Below are 21,022 nucleotides of genomic sequence, written 5' to 3' on the forward strand. Positions count from 1 at the left end.
TTCCACAACAAGATCACGGACATACACAACAGCTTCAACAACCAACCAACGCAAGCCACAACCGCAACGACGCCACCCACCGCCACCCTCCGCACCTGGACCCCGATCAGCACCGAAGACACCATCCGCATCATGAACTCCATCCATTCCGGATCTCCGACTGACCCCTGCCCTCACCACATCTTCAACAAAGCCGACGCTGTCATCGCACCCCACCTGCGGGACATCATCAACACCTCCTTCGACTCCGCCACCTTCCCTGAGAGCTGGAAGCACGCCGAACTCAGCGCTCTTCTCAAGAAACCTACAGCAAACCCCACCGACCTCAAGAACTACCGTCCCATCTCGCTCCTCCCGTTCCCAGCCAAAGTCATCGAGAAGACCGTCAACAAACAGCTGGCCGCCTTCCTCGAGACGAATGGATCCCTCGACCCCTCACAGTCCGGCTTCCGAGCGAACCACAGCACCGAGACCGCCCTCATCGCCGCCACCGACGACCTTCGAACTCTGATGGACAACGGAGAAACAGCGGCCCTCATCCTCCTGGACCTCTCCGCGGCTTTCGACACGGTCTGCCACCGCACCCTAGCACAGCGCCTCAGCAACATCGGAATCCAGGAGAAGGCACTGGAATGGATCACCTCCTTCCTCGACGGAAGAACACAAAGAGTCCGCCTACCACCGTACAAGTCAGAGGCCACCAAAGTCATCTGCGGCGTCCCTCAAGGGTCCTCACTGAGCCCCACCCTCTTCAACGTCTACATGAGCCCCCTCGCGGCCATCGTACGCAAACACAACCTGAACATCATCTCCTACGCCGACGACACCCAGCTGATCCTCTCCCTGACCAACGACCCCGACACCGCCAGAGCCAACCTGCACGAAGGGATGAGAGACGTAGCCGAATGGATGACGACCAGCCGCCTGAAACTGAACTCAGACAAGACGGAGGTCCTCATCCTGGGCTCCACGCCCTCCGCCTGGGACGACTCCTGGTGGCCCCCCGCCCTGGGCACCGCACCCAAACCGACGGACCACGCACGCAACCTGGGCTTCATACTGGACTCCTCCCTCTCCATGACCAGACAAGTCAACGCCGTCTCCTCGTCATGCTTCAACATCCTGCGCATGCTACGTAAGATCTTCCGGTGGATCCCCACCGAGACGAGGAAGACGGTCACCCAGGCCCTCGTCACCAGCCGACTGGACTACGGCAACGCCCTCTACGCCGGAACCACCGCCAAACTCCAGAAGAGACTCCAGCGGATCCAGAACGCCTCGGCGAGACTCATCCTCGACATCCCCCGTCGCAGCCACATCTCCGGACACCTGAGAGATCTGCACTGGCTCCCGGTCAACAAGAGAATCACCTTCCGGCTCCTCACCCACGCGCACAAAGCCCTACACGACCAAGGCCCGAGCTACCTCAACAACCGGATCAACTTCTACACTCCCAAGCGCCTCCTCAGGTCAACCAACCACGCCCTCGCCGCCGTCCCCCGCATCCGAAGAGCGACAACAGGAGGAAGATCCTTCTCCTACCTGGCCGCCAAGACCTGGAACTCACTTCCGACCAATCTGCGCCTGACCCAAGACCACCTCTCCTTCAGGAAGAAGCTCAAGACCTGGCTGTTCGAGCAGTAGCGGCACCCCCCCCCCCTCCCAGCGCCTTGAGACCCTACGGGTGAGTAGTGCGCTCTACAAATGACCTGATTGATTGATTGATTGAATGGGGGCTGCGTGTAGGGAAAACTTTAGGTACGCCTGTCTCTATATGAGGCAGGCGGTCCAAGGGTTTGGCGGGCAGGATACTTTGTACTTCACTCAAGATTAAACATCCGTGTAGTAATACCAGCTAGGAATTTTCCTGTAATCAGTGAAAGTAAAAAATAATATTCTTACGTCTTTCTGGATAACGGACTTTTTGAAAACATAGCTATTTGGTTACATTTCTAAAACTTTTATTTAATTGCGTTTCGGTAGTTAAAGTGTAGTGGACTCGTCACGTAAACAGAGCCGAGGAATATCGAAATTCCCATCCTGTGTAGAATTTCGTTCGGATCTGCTGCCATCTATTGATCAATAACGGTAAAGCAGCCGTTCACAATGAGAGAGCCTACTGACTGACAAGTCAAATGGCCAATATCAGGCACCGTCATTTTCTGCTCAGGGCATCTCACAATCCACCCGCTTCTAAAACAGACTCGATTGCTTGTCTGGCAAGAATCCCCCCCCCCGGATATTGCATTTGATCTGCTAATCATACAATTCTAGATGGTCTGCTCACAAAACAGCACTGCAAACCTGCAAGATTGATTACACAAGTGAATAATAATAATGATCATTACCGGAAATGGAAAGAAAAACATCTGGAACTGACACTTTGGGGGTACCAGGTACTGTAGAATGGTGGCAGAGTCACGAAGGACAGAGACATAAGGAGCTAATAAATGAGATATGCATGCACTGTAAGAATGTCATATGTTTTGTTCTGTCCCAGTATTTACAAAAATAACTATTTAAAGACCACTGCTTTATTTCTTTTATAGAGCTACTGACCCCAATGCAGCTTCACTTAACATAACAGCCTTAGTATTATTATTTTTTACAGATTCTAACCCCAAATATATATATATGACAGCGCGATGGCCTCGAATTAACGAGTTAGAGGGATTCATGGGAGTGGAGCCACAGGCTTGTGCTCGGCCGGCTTATGGCCAGTGGTCGATGATTGCGCCGTGCTGCTCAGGGGGTCAGCACGGCAAAGCGTCAAAGCGGCTTTGCCTGGCCTCATAGATATGGTTGAGAGGTTTGCACTGCCGTAGTGTCAGAAAAGTTGATGCTCCAGTGGCACATGCCTCTCATAAATAAGCCCCTAAATGTATTAGTTGAGGCCGAGATTTTGCGTCTGGGTTGCACAACTTGTTTGGCACAACAGTGACGCAAAATGTCATTTGTTAACCCTTAACTGCGGCATGTATTCCACCGCAGTGCGGCAGTTTGATTGAGTGGGTGGGCCGCGTCGGCGAACGGACATGCGCAGCATTATTGAGGTAGTGCTCACGACGGCCGTTGGCCGACGGGCGCAGTGAAGGGGTTACATCCTATAATGCGCTTAAATGTACTTATGATAGACCTGCTAAACATATAATTGAGGTCTTAATATCTGATGTCACTTCTTGTGAGGTCACTTCCTGTGAGGTTACTTCCTGTGATGCCACATACGATGTGGTGTTGTGATGCCATGCTCTTTGATGTCACGTGCCATAACGTCACTTGCTTACTGCCTAACTTTGTTAGTCCCCCCACTTCCTTTTTAAGGACTTGTGCTCTACTTGTTTTGCAGAGATTCTTATTGAACCTGCAGATCCCAATTTACACATACTAGGAACGTTGGCTAAGTGAGTAAAGATGCTGTAAAGACCTGTGTATAACTGGCATGGCATACTGTTTGAATTCTTGCTGGTTTTCACAAAGACGGTCATTTTTTAAGGTTGCTGAAACGGATTCAGTTGAGTAATAAAAATACTTATTACTAAGTGGCTTACAATTCTTTTTGTAATGTGCACTGCATAAATTGGCATTTGTGTAATTATACCCACAAATAGAAATAAATGACATTTCACACAAAGCACACACTCATTCTTTCATTTACATAACTCGTGCCAAAACACTTTTAAATTTCACTTTATCTCATGAAAACATGGGAAATGACAACTTTGTCCTTTGTTTTGTGCTGAATCTAGAAGCAAGGTGTAGGAAGGTAGATCCCTGACTATGGTTGCCCCCAACTTTTTGCCTGGTGTTTTGCTGGTTTTCTGACTTAGTTGACCTGGGGCCCTGCTATTCAGGACCCCAGGCCTACTGCTCTCTCCGTAAAATGGATTCCATGTACCTTAGGTACATATCTAAATTGGATACTGAGTCACCTTACCAGTCCCTGTACAGTGTACCTTAGGTACCCAGGGCATAGGTGTACCCAGGGCCTACCAGGGGCTGCAGCATGTATTATGCCACCCCTGGCTGGCCATCCAAATCTGACACAACTGGCTGCTTGACAGCTGGGGCAAGGTGGTGTAATCACCCTTTGCTTTAGATATAGTATACCTATATCTAACCCTAAAAATGGACACACAGATCTCCTATCAGTCACTCCTATGGCAGGCCTTAACAATCCTGAAGGCAGGGTGCTTGGAATCGTGTGAGATGGTGCTCTGGCATGAGCTGAGCCTGTCTGCGGCTTTCGGGATCTATCCCTTAGCCGTTTCCATGATATCGCATACCATATACTCTTAAGTGCATTATAATCCTCGCGGTTATATGCCAACTCTGGTATCGCTTTATCAAAACATGTCGAGTAAGGTGTCATACGAATTGGAATACTAACCCCTCGCCAATTCTGGCGACGGGGTTAGCATTCCACCCTTCTAGAGGGACACGACATGCATGTAACCTATAACCCGGTTAAAAGTCAGACAGAGCCTTAGCATCCACAAAATGGATGCTGCCACCGAGACACAAGTCTGCCCTCCTGCTGCTGGGAGTCCTCCCAGAGCAGGAGATAAGGACAAAGGGTTTCCTGCCAGGGGCGGTGCCAGCACCGTCCCAGACAGGGTTTTGTGTATTGTAGGTAGGCAGGGCTTTAGAGGAAGGTGACTGCACGTGGCACCCCGGTGCTCACTGTGCATAGGCTGGCTGGAACCAGTTCCAGGGTCACTCCAGACCCTGTGCTGGGGAAAAGCCCGCCAAGGAAGTGGGTGTAACCACCCCCCTCCTAGTCCCACCCATAGGGCAGGACTTAGTCGCGTGCCAGCCCCTTTTTACAGGATAAAGGTAGAGACTGGCCCCCTTCCAAATCAGATCATCTTTGAATCCTGAAACTACTTTCCACGAAAGGAACTCAAGACTTCTTCCTAAGATTTCTCCCTTGTGACTAAGGAGTAGTCACCCTGCATCCGCAGGCACCATCTAAAGAACACTGCGGTCTGCTGCAAGTCCTTCCTCCGGAATCCGACTGCCCAGCTCGACGAGAACCGGCTTCCCTGGCACCTCTGACCTCTACCTGCATCATCAGTCACGCTGAGATTCGTGGGTGTGACGAGACCTCGAGGGACCGGCCATCTTCAAGACTGCACGACTTCTTTCCAGCAAGCCCGCCGAGTGAATTCCTGGTGAGTGCTTTGGGGTCCGAGAAGCCCCCACCCTGAGCAGCTCCAGCACCGAAGAGCAGCCCCCCAGCATCTCCACGATCTGCGTGGGGCCCTTCTGCTTTTTGCTGCTCACCGCGTTGTTTGGCTACTAGCCCGCTGGCTTGTGGCCTTCCTGACGACGCCCGACGACATTTCTGCTGCTGGTCTGGTTGCTCCAGACGGGCCCTTGCTTCCCTCCATCGGAGAAGTACCCTGGACCCTCCTGGTCCACCCAAGACGCCATTTTAGGTCCACCGCGTGGGCCTTGCATTTGCCAAGACTTGTTGCCCAATCCTGGGTCCAGCGACGTCGACAGCAAGAACCTTCGTGGGACAGCTCGCACCTCCATCCTGGTCGCCGACAACGCCTCCTGGTCCGAGAGACTGCAGAGCCCAGCAGCGCCCACTCACCTGACTGCGGTGACTTCGCCCGGTGCCATCCTGGTGCCCACTTAATCACTGGCTAGTGATTCAAGAACTTGGTCCCCTCTGCTTTCAGGTTTCCTTCTTCCTTGATCCAGGCTTGGATCCATCGAACTTTTCTTCACTGGTCGCCTGCCAGCAACTTCTTCCTTCCAGGCTCCTGGTCCGGCAACGAGATCCCCGACGTCTTTTCAGACCTATGCAGCTGCAGCCCCTGGGCTAGGTAACTTCGGCACTCCGGTGTCCCAGCATAGCCTCACTATCCAAGGGTCAGGATCCACTGTCGTTTTCTTCCTACCAGGTCGGGTTCGCCCGTGAACACTAACTTTGTGAATTCTAGCTTCCACAGACTTTGTCCCGCATCCCGCGTGAGAGTGCACACTCTGCACCCGAGTCCCCAGGGCCTCCTAGTAGTAATCTAACGATTCCCTAGTCCAGTCCTAGCGATTCCAAAGCCTATTAGAACTGTTACTTACCTGCTAGTAATTCGCATTCCACTTTTAGAGTATATGGTTTTTCGTGCCCCTCGGGCATTTGTGTATAACGTGCTAACTTAAGTATTTTCGTAAGAGTTTTGTTGTGTGCTTAGCTCCCTGTCTCATAAAGAGCCAGGGTAGTCTTGTTATAAATAAATACACTGTTTATTTTCATAACAACTTGTGTGGTGTCCTTTCACTGGGTGTTCAAGGGGTAATGTGATGGTAAAACAGCTGGCTTAACACGCCCTCTAGAGTCTTAGCCTTAGACTGCTCGTATCCATGCTACTAGGATAGCTGGTCTATAAGGTTGACTTACAACCAATCATCAATAAGGGTTGTTTGGACTGATATATAGTGATCACTAGAATAGTGAGCACTGCACATCAGGCCAACTTCTCACATTGGTGAGCAGCGGTTGGGATTTGAGCTTGCTGTTGTTTTACCACACATGCCCTAAGAATATCTTGTGAAAGATCACATAAGTACTAAAGGTACATATAACTTAGCTTAGAATACTCTGAGTTCTACTGAACCAGCTGTTGTAGCTCCTAGGGCCTAGCACACCCTAAACTACAACTCTAGCAAGGGATCAGTAGGCAAACATATAGAGTAGGTAAGTGCACCACTTACACCTCACTAGAAAAGCATGTCTACCCAGGGAGATTCTACTGAGACTCCCCTGGTCAGTGTTGACCCTCCACAGGTCACTTCAAGACATGCAGCTCTCAGTTTCCAGGAGATGAGACAGATCTGTGTCTCCAGAAAACTGAAGCAGGGGTCTAACCCCACCATTCCCTTTCTGATAGGTCTCTTAGAGACATATGATGCCAGAAAGCTTTCTCAGTTACATGAGAACATGCCAGCCTTAGAGGGAACCTCTGGGGATCCAGACCTCCCCAACACTGCTACTGCAGTTGAGGAGGAGGAGGATCAGGAGGAACTCTCTGGGGATGAGGTAGACAAAGGTCTTGAGGTAGTCAGAAGGCTAACCAGGACCAACTTAGACTTACTTGGGCTAGGATCTGGGGGACCCCCAGTACTAACCCGAAGTGGGCCTAACCTTGGAGTTAGGAGAGATAGATCTCTTTCTAGGGACTCCAATAGATCTCTGCACTCTAATGCCTCTTCTCAGGGGAGAAGGAATCCTCCACAGAGGAGATTTACTTCCCCTCAGAGAAAAGAGCATGAAGCTAGAATGAGACAAGCTGAACTGAGGATTGAAAGGGAAGAACTTGCCCTGGCCAAAGAGAAGCTTGCCTTTGCTAGAGAGCAGCAGATGAGTGGGCTAGCTCCCACTGGTGGCAGCAATCTCCCAAGAGAAAAAGAGAAGGGTTTAGATACTAAACACCTGACAAAGATAGTGCCCCCCTTTAAGCAAGGGGATGATATCCAGAAATGGATGGCTGCTTTGGAGAGGGCCTGCACTGTGCAGTGCATTCCCCAGAGTCAGTGGGCAGCTATACTGTGGCTCTCCTTTGATGGTAAAGGTAGAGATAAGCTCCTCACTACAAGAGTGGAGGATGCTAATGATTACCAGGTTGAAAAATGCACTGGTTGATGGGTTTGGCTTAACCACTGAGCAGTACAGGTTGCTGTTCAGAGACACCCAGAAAACTCAGTCTCAGGACTGGTCTGACTTTGTTGATTGTGCCACTAAGGCTTTGGAAGGCTGGCTACTGGGTAGCAAGGTTACTGACTTCACAGGATTGTATAATCTTATTATGAGAGAGCAAGTCTTAAATAATTGTCAGAACCAGTTATTACACCAGCACCTGGTAGACTCTGATCTGACCTCTCCACAAGAATTGGGTAAGAGGGCAGACAAATGGGTCAGAACCAGGATTAGGCCCAAGAACCAAGGTGGTGACCAGAAAAAGGAATCAACCAAGCCTCAAGAGAAGGGTGGGAATAAATCTACAGATCAAACCACATCAGGGCCCCAAAAATCCTCTGAGGGGGGTGGGTCCCAGAATCCTTCCAACAACCAGAAGAAACCTTATTGTTATCCCTGTAAACAGGTGGGTCATTTAAAAACTGACAGCAGTTGCCCAAAGAATAACAATAAGGAAAACATACCCCCAAGTAACATTCCCAAACCTCCTGTTACTACTAGTAGTAATCCCCCAGGTGGTGGGAGTGCCCCCAAGGATTTGGGTGCATTTACTTTGGGAGTTCCTGGGGACTCTGGCCTAACCAGGTCCCCTGACTTAGATACTCTTGTCTGTGAGACTGGCATGGGGTTTGCCAACTTCACAACTTGTCCCAACACTTTGGGCAAGTACAGACAGGAGCCCCTCATCAATGGTATAAAAGTTGAGGCCTATAGAGATACAGGGGCTAGCATCACTATGGTGACTGAGAGTCTAGTCCCCTCAAGGCAACTTTTACCTGGTGCCACATACCAGGTGACCAATATTGATGGAGTACAGAGAGATCATCCCATGGCAGTGGTCAATCTCAGCTGGGGAGGTGTCACTGGCCACAAGAGAGTGGCAGTGTCACCAAACTTGCCTGTAGATTGCCTACTGGTGAATGATTTAGAGCTCTCAGCCTGGGCTGAAGTTGAGCAAGAAACCCATTCTAAAATGGTAAACACCCATGGTAAGGTTAGTGGGGCAGTGATAGCCACAGCCCCAGTCCAAGATGTCCTCCCTGAACAGGTCAGGAGGGTTGTGCCAGTCACAACCCAATCTCAGACAACTTCCTTCCCAGAACAGGTTGTCAAGGCTGTCATGGTAACAGCCCACACCCAAACTGAGCCCCCTCCTGAAAAGGTTGGGAGAGTTGTGATGGCCACAGCTCAAACTCAGACAGATGATAGTGTTGTGAAGCCTGAAACTATGGATCACTCCACTCAGACAGAGAGCATTGAGGAGGAAGAGAAATCTCCCTCCCACCAGACTTTAGGAAAATATCAGCCTCCTCAGGGAACTGATCTGACCCCTTGTGAAGAAACTGCCACAGAGGTAGTCAGGCCTAGCCTGGCAGAACCCCTGATGTCAGTGGACCCTTCCAAGGTGGGACCCAGTCTGGAGCAGGTAACCTGCCCCTCTCTACCCTGCCTCAGTCAGCCCAGGGCTGTAGAGGTCAGGGAGGCCAGTGTTGGACCCCAAGGGGCCCCCTGTCCAAAAGAATTTCCCAATCAGCAGATTAAGGGCACTGAAGCTAGTAGTACTAGCCAAGTGAAAATAAAACATACTCCTGAGGGATCCCCCTTAAAATTAGTTAGGGACCTCCCCCAGATGGACACTGTTGGGCACAGCCAAACTTGGGACCTGAGGGCCCCAGACCTGACCTGTCCCTCCAGTAAGCCAAACAGAGGGACCCAACCTCCAGCTGTAGGTAGCCAGAGGTTGACCCTGAGAGCCCAAAACAACTCAGTCTTGGAAAGAAAGGCCTATATGGTGGAAAATGATTGGAGGAAGCTGAGCCCAAAATTAGTGGAGCCTCACTTCAGTACTCCATTTCAGCACCAGCCTTTTCCTTTGCCAAAACACACCACAGGTAGAGATTCCCTATGGTGGAGACCCTCAGACACCCTTAGGGTGAGGGATTGCTTAGTGGACCATGAGATAGGGGGTAACCATGCCAGTGCTGGTACTTCCTTATATGGCCACTCAGGCAATATAGGCTTACCTGGCAAGGCTAGCCTTATCTCCTTTCGTTTGGGGGGGGGGGTTATGTAGGAAGGTAGATCCCTGACTATGGTTGCCCCCAACTTTTTGCCTGGTGTTTTGCTGGTTTTCTGACTTAGTTGACCTGGGGCCCTGCTATTCAGGACCCCAGGCCTACTGCTCTCTCCGTAAAATGGATTCCATGTACCTTAGGTACATATCTAAATTGGATACTGAGTCACCTTACCAGTCCCTGTACAGTGTACCTTAGGTACCCAGGGCATAGGTGTACCCAGGGCCTACCAGGGGCTGCAGCATGTATTATGCCACCCCTGGCTGGCCATCCAAATCTGACACAACTGGCTGCTTGACAGCTGGGGCAAGGTGGTGTAATCACCCTTTGCTTTAGATATAGTATACCTATATCTAACCCTAAAAATGGACACACAGATCTCCTATCAGTCACTCCTATGGCAGGCCTTAACAATCCTGAAGGCAGGGTGCTTGGAATCGTGTGAGATGGTGCTCTGGCATGAGCTGAGCCTGTCTGCGGCTTTCGGGATCTATCCCTTAGCCGTTTCCATGATATCGCATACCATATACTCTTAAGTGCATTATAATCCTCGCGGTTATATGCCAACTCTGGTATCGCTTTATCAAAACATGTCGAGTAAGGTGTCATACGAATTGGAATACTAACCCCTCGCCAATTCTGGCGACGGGGTTAGCATTCCACCCTTCTAGAGGGACACGACATGCATGTAACCTATAACCCGGTTAAAAGTCAGACAGAGCCTTAGCATCCACAAAATGGATGCTGCCACCGAGACACAAGTCTGCCCTCCTGCTGCTGGGAGTCCTCCCAGAGCAGGAGATAAGGACAAAGGGTTTCCTGCCAGGGGCGGTGCCAGCACCGTCCCAGACAGGGTTTTGTGTATTGTAGGTAGGCAGGGCTTTAGAGGAAGGTGACTGCACGTGGCACCCCGGTGCTCACTGTGCATAGGCTGGCTGGAACCAGTTCCAGGGTCACTCCAGACCCTGTGCTGGGGAAAAGCCCGCCAAGGAAGTGGGTGTAACCACCCCCCTCCTAGTCCCACCCATAGGGCAGGACTTAGTCGCGTGCCAGCCCCTTTTTACAGGATAAAGGTAGAGACTGGCCCCCTTCCAAATCAGATCATCTTTGAATCCTGAAACTACTTTCCACGAAAGGAACTCAAGACTTCTTCCTAAGATTTCTCCCTTGTGACTAAGGAGTAGTCACCCTGCATCCGCAGGCACCATCTAAAGAACACTGCGGTCTGCTGCAAGTCCTTCCTCCGGAATCCGACTGCCCAGCTCGACGAGAACCGGCTTCCCTGGCACCTCTGACCTCTACCTGCATCATCAGTCACGCTGAGATTCGTGGGTGTGACGAGACCTCGAGGGACCGGCCATCTTCAAGACTGCACGACTTCTTTCCAGCAAGCCCGCCGAGTGAATTCCTGGTGAGTGCTTTGGGGTCCGAGAAGCCCCCACCCTGAGCAGCTCCAGCACCGAAGAGCAGCCCCCCAGCATCTCCACGATCTGCGTGGGGCCCTTCTGCTTTTTGCTGCTCACCGCGTTGTTTGGCTACTAGCCCGCTGGCTTGTGGCCTTCCTGACGACGCCCGACGACATTTCTGCTGCTGGTCTGGTTGCTCCAGACTGGCCCTTGCTTCCCTCCATCGGAGAAGTACCCTGGACCCTCCTGGTCCACCCAAGACGCCATTTTAGGTCCACCGCGTGGGCCTTGCATTTGCCAAGACTTGTTGCCCAATCCTGGGTCCAGCGACGTCGACAGCAAGAACCTTCGTGGGACAGCTCGCACCTCCATCCTGGTCGCCGACAACGCCTCCTGGTCCGAGAGACTGCAGAGCCCAGCAGCGCCCACTCACCTGACTGCGGTGACTTCGCCCGGTGCCATCCTGGTGCCCACTTAATCACTGGCTAGTGATTCAAGAACTTGGTCCCCTCTGCTTTCAGGTTTCCTTCTTCCTTGATCCAGGCTTGGATCCATCGAACTTTTCTTCACTGGTCGCCTGCCAGCAACTTCTTCCTTCCAGGCTCCTGGTCCGGCAACGAGATCCCCGACGTCTTTTCAGACCTATGCAGCTGCAGCCCCTGGGCTAGGTAACTTCGGCACTCCGGTGTCCCAGCATAGCCTCACTATCCAAGGGTCAGGATCCACTGTCGTTTTCTTCCTACCAGGTCGGGTTCGCCCGTGAACACTAACTTTGTGAATTCTAGCTTCCATAGACTTTGTCCCGCATCCCGCGTGAGAGTGCACACTCTGCACCCGAGTCCCCAGGGCCTCCTAGTAGTAATCTAACGATTCCCTAGTCCAGTCCTAGCGATTCCAAAGCCTATTAGAACTGTTACTTACCTGCTAGTAATTCGCATTCCACTTTTAGAGTATATGGTTTTTCGTGCCCCTCGGGCATTTGTGTATAACGTGCTAACTTAAGTATTTTCGTAAGAGTTTTGTTGTGTGCTTAGCTCCCTGTCTCATAAAGAGCCAGGGTAGTCTTGTTATAAATAAATACACTGTTTATTTTCATAACAACTTGTGTGGTGTCCTTTCACTGGGTCTTCAAGGGGTAATGTGATGGTAAAACAGCTGGCTTAACACGCCCTCTAGAGTCTTAGCCTTAGACTGCTCGTATCCATGCTACTAGGATAGCTGGTCTATAAGGTTGACTTACAACCAATCATCAATAAGGGTTGTTTGGACTGATATATAGTGATCACTAGAATAGTGAGCACTGCACATCAGGCCAACTTCTCACACAAGGGTCCAGCTGTGATCGGTTGACCGGCAACCACTCCCAGCAGGACGCTCGATTCGGACAAAAGGTATTAGTGAGAACCATTTAATGCTGACTGTCTGGGAAGGAAAACAAGAGCCTTCACCACCCCTTTGCAGCAAAGTTAACTGAATGTGCTGAGCACTCTGGATGTGTCTCATTGTCAGCAGCATTGTGACATGTTAAGGAAGATTTAATGAGAATTAATTCCCCGCCATCAGAGAGAGGGAGGCCTGAATTAGCGTGGACTCGAACTCGTTCCCTGCAGGGTTCCTGTATCTCTGCGGGAGGTGTCTAAGTGTCTCAGCTAGGCTACTGGATATGAATTATTGCATCTCACGCCCACTTAATGCCACTGCTAATTGCTGAAGCGCATCAAAATATGGAAGGAGAGAGAAAGTTGATGTAAACAAGCAACAAAGAGATAAGGTCAACGAGATAGAATAGGTTTAAACTCTTGGCTTTAGTACCTTGTGTTTGAACCACTACATCACTGCCTGCCTTTTAAAACCATATTTTATATATTTTAACCCCCTGTTTTAGCATCTGGTTTTGAAACACATGTCCAAATGCCTGGCCTTTACACATCTGCCTTATTGCCTGATTATGACTGTGGTGGTGTGGGAGCGGGGCCGCCACTCCACCGCTCACTCCCACACCGCCAAAGCTATGTGAAGATCGTCTGCCAGATTAAGAGTTTTCTTGTGTCTGGTGGGAGGTTCTTCGGCAGTCCCACGCCAGTGCCTATGAACAATGTGCTGCAGTGGGAGCGCCAAAGGCAGTTCCTGCACAGCACGGATCTGGGGTGCATGCAGACAGGGGGCATGATCTGTGACCCCCTGCAGGCACTTGCATGCACAGGGGACACCTTTCTTTCCCAACTGCCAGCATTTTCATGGCAGTGGGAAAAGTCGTAAAATGCTTGACGGTGCCACGCTGGTACCGCCAAGCATTTTGCCTCTCCAGACCACCGCGCGTATCCCTGGTGGTTGTGGCAGTCCCATGGCAGTTCGACCGCTGAAGTTGTAATTCGGCGGTCGGACTGCCAGTACAATGGTGAACGCTGCACCACCGCAGGATTAGCAGTCCTATGGACCTCCAAACTCGTAATCTAGCACTTAGTACCTGCATTGTATATGGCTTTGAAGTCTTTGTTTTGGTAGAGTCATTTCAAATATTTGCACTAGTTAAGCTTTGCAATACTTAAAGACAAAAGATTAATGTAACGCAAAGCATTGCAAAGTCTTGCAAGGGTATTTACTTGATAGCACAGTAGGTGTTTTGCACTGTAAAGGTGCTCTTTTCGCTGAACTAATGGCACTTTGTGCTGCTTGCACCACATTGCAGACCTGCGCGAGCACCCATAGTTTTGAGGCAAAGCCTGATCTACTAAGATAGCCAGACCAGAATTTCTGTCAAAAGCTGGCACAAACAAGGCACATGCCACGCAATGCATGTGTGCTGCTCTGCACAGCACACTTGCCATCTGTGGAATGTTTCTGAAATTGTCTTGGCATAGGATTTTGTTCTGAAATGGTATGCTTTCAATGCAAATCCCGTGCTAGACACACCTCTGTTGCAAATATTTTGTGTGGTGCTAAGAAGTTGTAATAGTATGCAAGCACAGGAAATAACAGCAGCCCATTCGTAGTAAATATGAGCTTCTGTCTCCCTCTTGTGCAATGCCGTGCAGCAACTTTGGTTGCTTTACGGCATCGTGCAGAAAATATAATAAACCTGTCCCTTGATCCTAATTTAGAACTATGAAAGTCCACACAGTTTATTAAACTCCTGTATTAGACCATTGGTTTCAGACAGTTTTTTGTAAACTTAAAAAAGAAGCAGGCAAAGAGTCATTCTAAATAAGGAAGTAGGCAAGGGTAAATAGCACTTTGTTATGCATTGTGTTTTTTTGTGCCAATGTAGTGCTACTAGGGTGTTATTTCCAGATTTGCTCAAGCACTAAGGGGCATATTATCAAGGACGGCGTTAACATTATCGCCGGTTTAGCAGCAGAAAACTGCAGCTAAAGCGGCGATAATGGGCTTGATAATATGCCCTGGAGAATTCCTATAGAAGCCCATGTTCACATCAGAACATGGACTTCTATTGGAATTCTCAAGGGCTTATTATCAAGCTCATTATCGCAGCTTTAGCGGAATTTTTTCTGCCGCTAAACCGGCGATAATTTTTAACGCAGTTCCTTGATAATATGCCCCCAAGTTAGACAGACCAGTCTTTGTATCAAAAACGAATGCCTGCAAGGAGATATGTTTTTATTTCTCCAAGTATTCCACAAATTGCACGTGTGCTGCGCTGGACAGCAGATATACATTGTGTGGAATGTTTCAGAATTTGTCTAGGCATAGGAATTTGTGTTCGAAGGGTACGCTTTCAGTATGAATCTTATTCTAGACATCACTCACACTCCTCTGCTCTGCAAACTGTTTCAGGCCATTGCTTTTCCCATTTGTTTTTGTTGGAGCTCTAGTAAGGAAACAGACAATGAATCATGCTAAGTATGGAAATAAGCAAAGATAAATCCTGAGTCTGAGACCGCACAGGATATAGGCTAACCCTCTAGACAGGGCGGGCCTTACCTGCCATCAAATTCTTCTCCTCAACATCATGCTGGTGCAGAGCTTTGCAATGTGTACTCCAAGGCCTGGCTTCGTTTGTTTGCTTGTGTGAATGAGGTCAGGGTAGGAGGTAAGTGAAGGGGAGGGTCCTACATGAACATCGCTGCAATGTTTGTATTTATAGTGTTAACCGTCTACATGCCAACCGAGCACCTGCGCTACAAGGTACTGCTGTAGTTATGGTTCTAAGGTTCTCCTTTTAATTTCACAGGGAAATTGCTGATAACCCTTACATCACTTCCGTCCCGGCCAGTGCATTCCGTGGTCTGTGCAATGAATCTCTCACGCTGTAAGTACTGGGTCTGGGTCTCACAGCTTAACATGGCCAGTTTGAACTCAATTATTGTGAGGGCCTCAGCTTTTGCTTTTGAGGGATCAATGTATCTGTTTGACAAGATGAGCTTTTCAGACTTGCATCTATGCACATTCGGGCAGTGGCGGCTGGCATTAATTGTGGTTGGGTGGTGCAGGGTCATGCAGGGATTTAATTTAATAATAAATAAATAAATAAAAACGTAACTGTCCGCCGGCCAGGTCCTGCGTCTTCTCAGTTCCTGCTCTCCTGCCTCCGGCAGGAACAGGAATCAGGCAGCCTCCCTCCCTCCCTCCCCTAAGCCAATCACAATACTGCAAAGGCAGCATTGTGTTTGGTGGGGATGCCGCCTGGCCTGGGTCTTACAAGGAGGGCATGTTCTCCATGCAGGCTGCATTGAAGCCTGCGTGGAGAAATGGCAGAGTGCACATGACTGATTTGTGTGGCCCCAGAGGACCGACCAATCATTCATTGCACCCTCAGTAGTGGGCAAACAACTCCTACCCTGCTTGCAGAGCAGCCCCGCCCACCCGCAACGAAACATAAAATGGCAAGAAAGCAGTGGGGCGACGTCCTCCGACCTAGTGAAGGAGCCACCCCTGCATTCGGGACACCCGCCTGGTTACAGATTGGGACTTTATCCCTATATAAATGAACATAACATAACCAGCTATTGGCAGTAGCAACTGGTGCTGTGGAAGAGTGGCAGGGAAAAGGGGCTGGGGGGGAGACGAAATTAAATTAAAAAAATAATAAAACTCACCGGCAGCCGGCCGAGCTGCAATCTTCTGCTCCTCTTCTTGCAGGCACAGGCTGCCAGACTCCACTTCGTCCAATCCTGATGCTTCTTTCATTTCTTGAGAACAGAGTCAGGATTGGCCTGAGCACCGAGGATTTGCGCTCCCAGGGATAATGGGAGCCTGTGCCTGCTCTCTCCAACCCAACAACGCAGCTGGGTTGTAGCGAGCTTCAGTGCGCATGATGGTTTGGCCTGCATGAGCCGGCTGGCCAAACTGTCATATGCACTGACAACAGTGCCCACCATTCCTCCTGTCATCCCCCATGGCACCACCCCCAAAAATTTGGCTGGAAAGAAAAAATCAAACATAGTTATTATCATTTTATCTTTCCTTTCCTGCCATTTTTAGACAGCTGGCGGGAGGGTGGGGACGCTCCTCCACAATAGCGAAGAAGCCGCGGCTGGCTATTGGGGTCCTGGCAACCTGTGTATAAGATCGAGCTCAAGGCTCCCAACAGAAATTACACTAGAACCGGGGCACGATTTTGGTGGAATCTTGGCGCTGTGTGAGGGATGGGTAGCTGCTGCGACTGCGCTACAGGAGTTGAGACCGGCATACCTTTATGTTGCTGGCCTTGTCCCTCAAGCGCTGGAGAATAATGTGGCACTGCACCTGTTGTCGTTCTCAGGCACAGGGCCAATTAACTGTGTCAGTGTGGCCTGTGGGCGTCTTTGCTCATAGGATAAAGGCACTATGATAAATATGCGATATGCCACCTGGCCCTTGTTTGCAGCTTCTAGCATCGCAAACAAATGCAGCTCATGCTTAGGGCCGGACTGGGAACAACAGAAACCGGCCCCTGGGGAGTGCAGCTGAGCAGTTCGCGAGGGCCGTTTTTGGCTGATTTTGTTACAGGGGCCGATATTGCCGACTCTGGTAACAAAAATAGCCCCCCAGGGGCCCAAAACCGCCCCCACCCTAGCGGCCTACCAGGGACATGCCCGATGCCTGCTATGGCCAGTCCGACCCTGCTCATGCTGCTTTAGTAGATTTGGCTTTTCTTGGAATTCTATGGTTGGTTGCACTGTTCCCACCACGTTACACCCCTTTGAATGCATTAGCAAGGGTTTGGTGCTACACAATGCAAAGACTTTTGGCGATGCTCTCACATCAACTTTTGGTGCAAAAAAACAGCAGAAAGTTGATTGGCACTGCCATTTGACACACTTTGTGTTGTTCAAGTTCTGGTTTGCATCGCATGAATGCCCACATTAATATATAGTAAATCTGTAGCAGTGGTGCCTAGGACAAAGGCAAGGGGACTGTTTTATGCATCATCCTGTGCACTACAGACAGAAGTGTGACACTAAGGGCCTCATTTATGAAAAGTGCTGCATTGCTATGTGAAATCACTGATGCAATAATTTTCAGTGCGTCTTCCATGCAACACTATGGTTTGCCGTATTTATTGTGTTGCTCACCATGTTGCAAGGAATGACAGATACTCTAAGAATCCTAACGCATCTGTTGCCGCAAAACCCATGCATTGCTGGAGTTGTGTCGTAAGCATGACGCAACTTCAGCAATGCTGGGGAGGCTTATTCCCATTGCACTGCGTCACCCTTACGCCTGCTGTGAGGCAGGTGTAAGGTTGTGACGCAGTAGCATCCTAGAAGAGGCACAGTGAAATATGATAGATTTCACTATGCCACTTCTACAAGGCTTTTTCATGTGGGAACTCCCACCCTGCATACATTATTCCTACATCAGGTATAGCAGGCATTTTACAAAGTGACACATGTGCTTATATGCGTCACTTTGTGAAAATGATGCAAAGTGGCGCATTATTTACGCCGCTGCCGTGTCACAAAGAGTGATGCAATGGTGGTGTAAAAGTGTCGCAAACCTTCATAAATAAGGCCCTAAATCCAATACCTCCATTGTCAATCCTTGGACTTCTTCATGGGTGTTGGGGGAGAAGACGGTGGACCTGATGTCCACAAGGCAGATGTGGGGGTTTTGGTTCTGCCATTGCTGCCATATACAGGTCCTGATTCATAAAAGCATGCAAATCATCTTTAGTGGGTTTCCTCCTATGTTTAGAAAAGATCTGTGTTTTTTTTTCATTCACAAAATTTCCAAAATGATGTAGCAACCGTCGGTTTTCAGAAGCACTCCTGGAAAAAATGTGTGAATCACTATTTGCTCACACACTGAGGCATTTCCGCTTTCATACATATTCATGGTATACATGTACATTAGTGTAGTTGCACTTGTTCATTATTTTTCTACACTGGAAAAGGTTTAAAATACTCCTCTCTCTGCTTAGAAGACCTTTGTAATTGCTCTCTCGTTCAGCTGGCCCTCCATGGATGGTCCATACCTGGGGGTTTGTTGGCCAGAATGTTGAAGTCACAATATCCACTTGCCAAAGTATTGTGACAAAAATATTTACCAAAAGAATATCGAAGGTAAGCTTATACATAGTTGAGTATACATCTGGTATTATTAATGCTGCATAAATGTGCCTTTAAGATATAAACACCATCAAGGTACCTACCTACATGTGGCATTTCATATGGCATACCCATACTAACCTAGATATACCTACCGTCTCGATATGCTGGTAGTCGATATTTTTACCGCAATATTTTAGCAGGTCGCTAATAAAAGATTGATATTCTGATAGTAAACCTCACTAGGAGTTTGAGCAGCCCACAGATGCCACCAAACATATATGGACTGCCCAGTCAAAGTGGTAACCTATGCTCATTTTGCTTTTATGTATTGCAGGAAACTTTACAACAATGGTTTGATCCGGGTTCAAGGCCGCGCTTTTAATGGTTCCAAACTGGATGCATTGTGAGTATTAACCTTTGTAGAATTGCTTATATCTAAATGTGATACTATCCATTTGCATTTTAAGAAAGTTTCCTTTTACAATTTTAGTATTGATTCACAAAGGTAAGCTTACACTATTGTTTACGTTTTCGAATGTTTGCTATTTACAAAAGTGTTTTTCAAGCAGTATCTTTATGACAGGCGAGTCTCTGCAAATAAGAAAGATGGGACAGTTATTTTTAAGTGCAGGGACTCTGCAGTTGTAAAGATACTACTCGTAAAATACCTTTGTGAATAGTAAACAATTGTAAACTTACACAAAAGTGTAGGTTTACCTTTGTGAATTAGGCCCAAAGACTGTTGACAGAACTTTGGAATTATAGGAAATCTAGGGCCAGATGTAGGTGAAATAGATTTACCGATTTTAAATTACCGAATTTTACCGATTCGGTAATTAAAAATCGGTAAATCTATGGGGTCGACATGTAGGTATTCCAGATGTGCTGGAATACCGAATCGGATGATTTCGGTATTTACCGATTCGGTAAATACCGAATCGGTAATGCCCATTCATTCCTATGGGCTATGAAGCCCATAGGAATGAATGGGCATTACCGATTCGGTATTTACCGAATCGGTAAATACCGATTTCCACAAGGGTGCAGGGGGTGTCACTTTGACACCCTCTGGCACCCCCAAAACAGGCTTGGGTGCCATGTGGCAGGCATACATGCCCTAAGGGCAGGTCTGCCTGTCACATGGCATAGGTGTGCATGCACACATGTGCATGCACACCGGAATCAGTATTTCACCATCAAATTTATTTGATGGTAAAATACTGATTTGGTAAGGCTCCTGGGACTCTGAAGAGTCCCACCTACATATGGGTGGCTCAGATTCGGTAAATTTACCGATTTTTTATTTTACCGAATCGGTAAAATTACCGAATCGGTAATTTTACCGATTTGGTAAAATAAAGCCCCCTACATGCCAATCACCTATTTACCGATCGGTAACGGCCCAAAATGCACAAGAATATGCATATTAAAAACCAAGATAGGATACGAAATACATGTCAAAAGCAAAGCACGACCTAACAGCTGAATAGCTGAATTCAAGACTGAGCGATTGCTTTTATAAATGAGTAAAATTAGATTTTTTTGTACAGTGCTCCCTGTAAACTAACTCGCCGGATGTCACTTGTTGAAAGATGTCCATTTAAATGCACTGGATGATGGAACTCCCTACGGCAGTTTTCACTAGTCAACATTTACTCAAACTGAGTCAGGCTAGAAATGGGAGTATTCATTGTCCATGCCTAGGCAATCATTTACCTTTTGTAGATATAATTGGTTGATCCCAGTGTATTTGGTAAACCTGCAAATAAGTTGCTTACAAAGGCCTTTAGGGGCTTCCTTACTAATCTTTCATGCAACACAGGGCTGTAAGCAAAATTGCTACGCGTCTTTGCACGAAAGGGAGAGAGCAGATTGCCCCTGGTATGACTTTTAAATATTACGGAAGCCTTAGTGTTGTCCTTGTGTCGCCTTGCTTGACGCTCTAATTAAGTTGCATGTTCTAAATAGGAGGACAAGGACCCACCCCGGGTAGTTACCGATTACAGCTCGACATTGGACAGTTTGTAGGAAGGACAGCATCTTTTCCAGGCTGCCAGGCAGACCACTCCAATAGCACAGTATATCTGATTTCTTCTAAAAACAACAAAGTTCAAGCCTCAACCAAAACTTCCCTTGCCATTTTCGACATTGACATCAGGAATGATCCTCAGGCTAACAAGGAATTTGTTAAATGAAGGAGTGATGCAATTTGCTGGAGCGTGTATTTTACTACCTGAGTTTATTAATAATTTATTAATTGTAACTTATAAACTTTCCTTTATGAATAATTAATGGTCAGGCATTTTTTAACCGTTCAATTACAATAATCTATACCATGCAAAAAGT

General features: G+C 48.4%; 1 protein-coding gene across 1 annotated transcript in view; it reads left to right on the top strand.

Annotated features, from left to right (window-relative positions):
* Positions 1-21,022, top strand: part of TSHR (thyroid stimulating hormone receptor) — a 384,579-nt gene that overhangs the window by 217,167 nt on the left and 146,390 nt on the right. Inside the window, exons 5-6 of the mRNA XM_078662049.1 lie at positions 15,376-15,453; positions 19,011-19,079. Coding sequence (XP_078518175.1) covers positions 15,376-15,453; positions 19,011-19,079 — 147 coding nt within the window. The remainder of the gene's footprint in view (positions 1-15,375; positions 15,454-19,010; positions 19,080-21,022) is intronic.

This window comes from Lissotriton helveticus, chromosome 9, assembly GCF_964261635.1.
Source record: "Lissotriton helveticus chromosome 9, aLisHel1.1, whole genome shotgun sequence".
NCBI classification, from domain to species: Eukaryota; Metazoa; Chordata; class Amphibia; order Caudata; family Salamandridae; genus Lissotriton; species Lissotriton helveticus.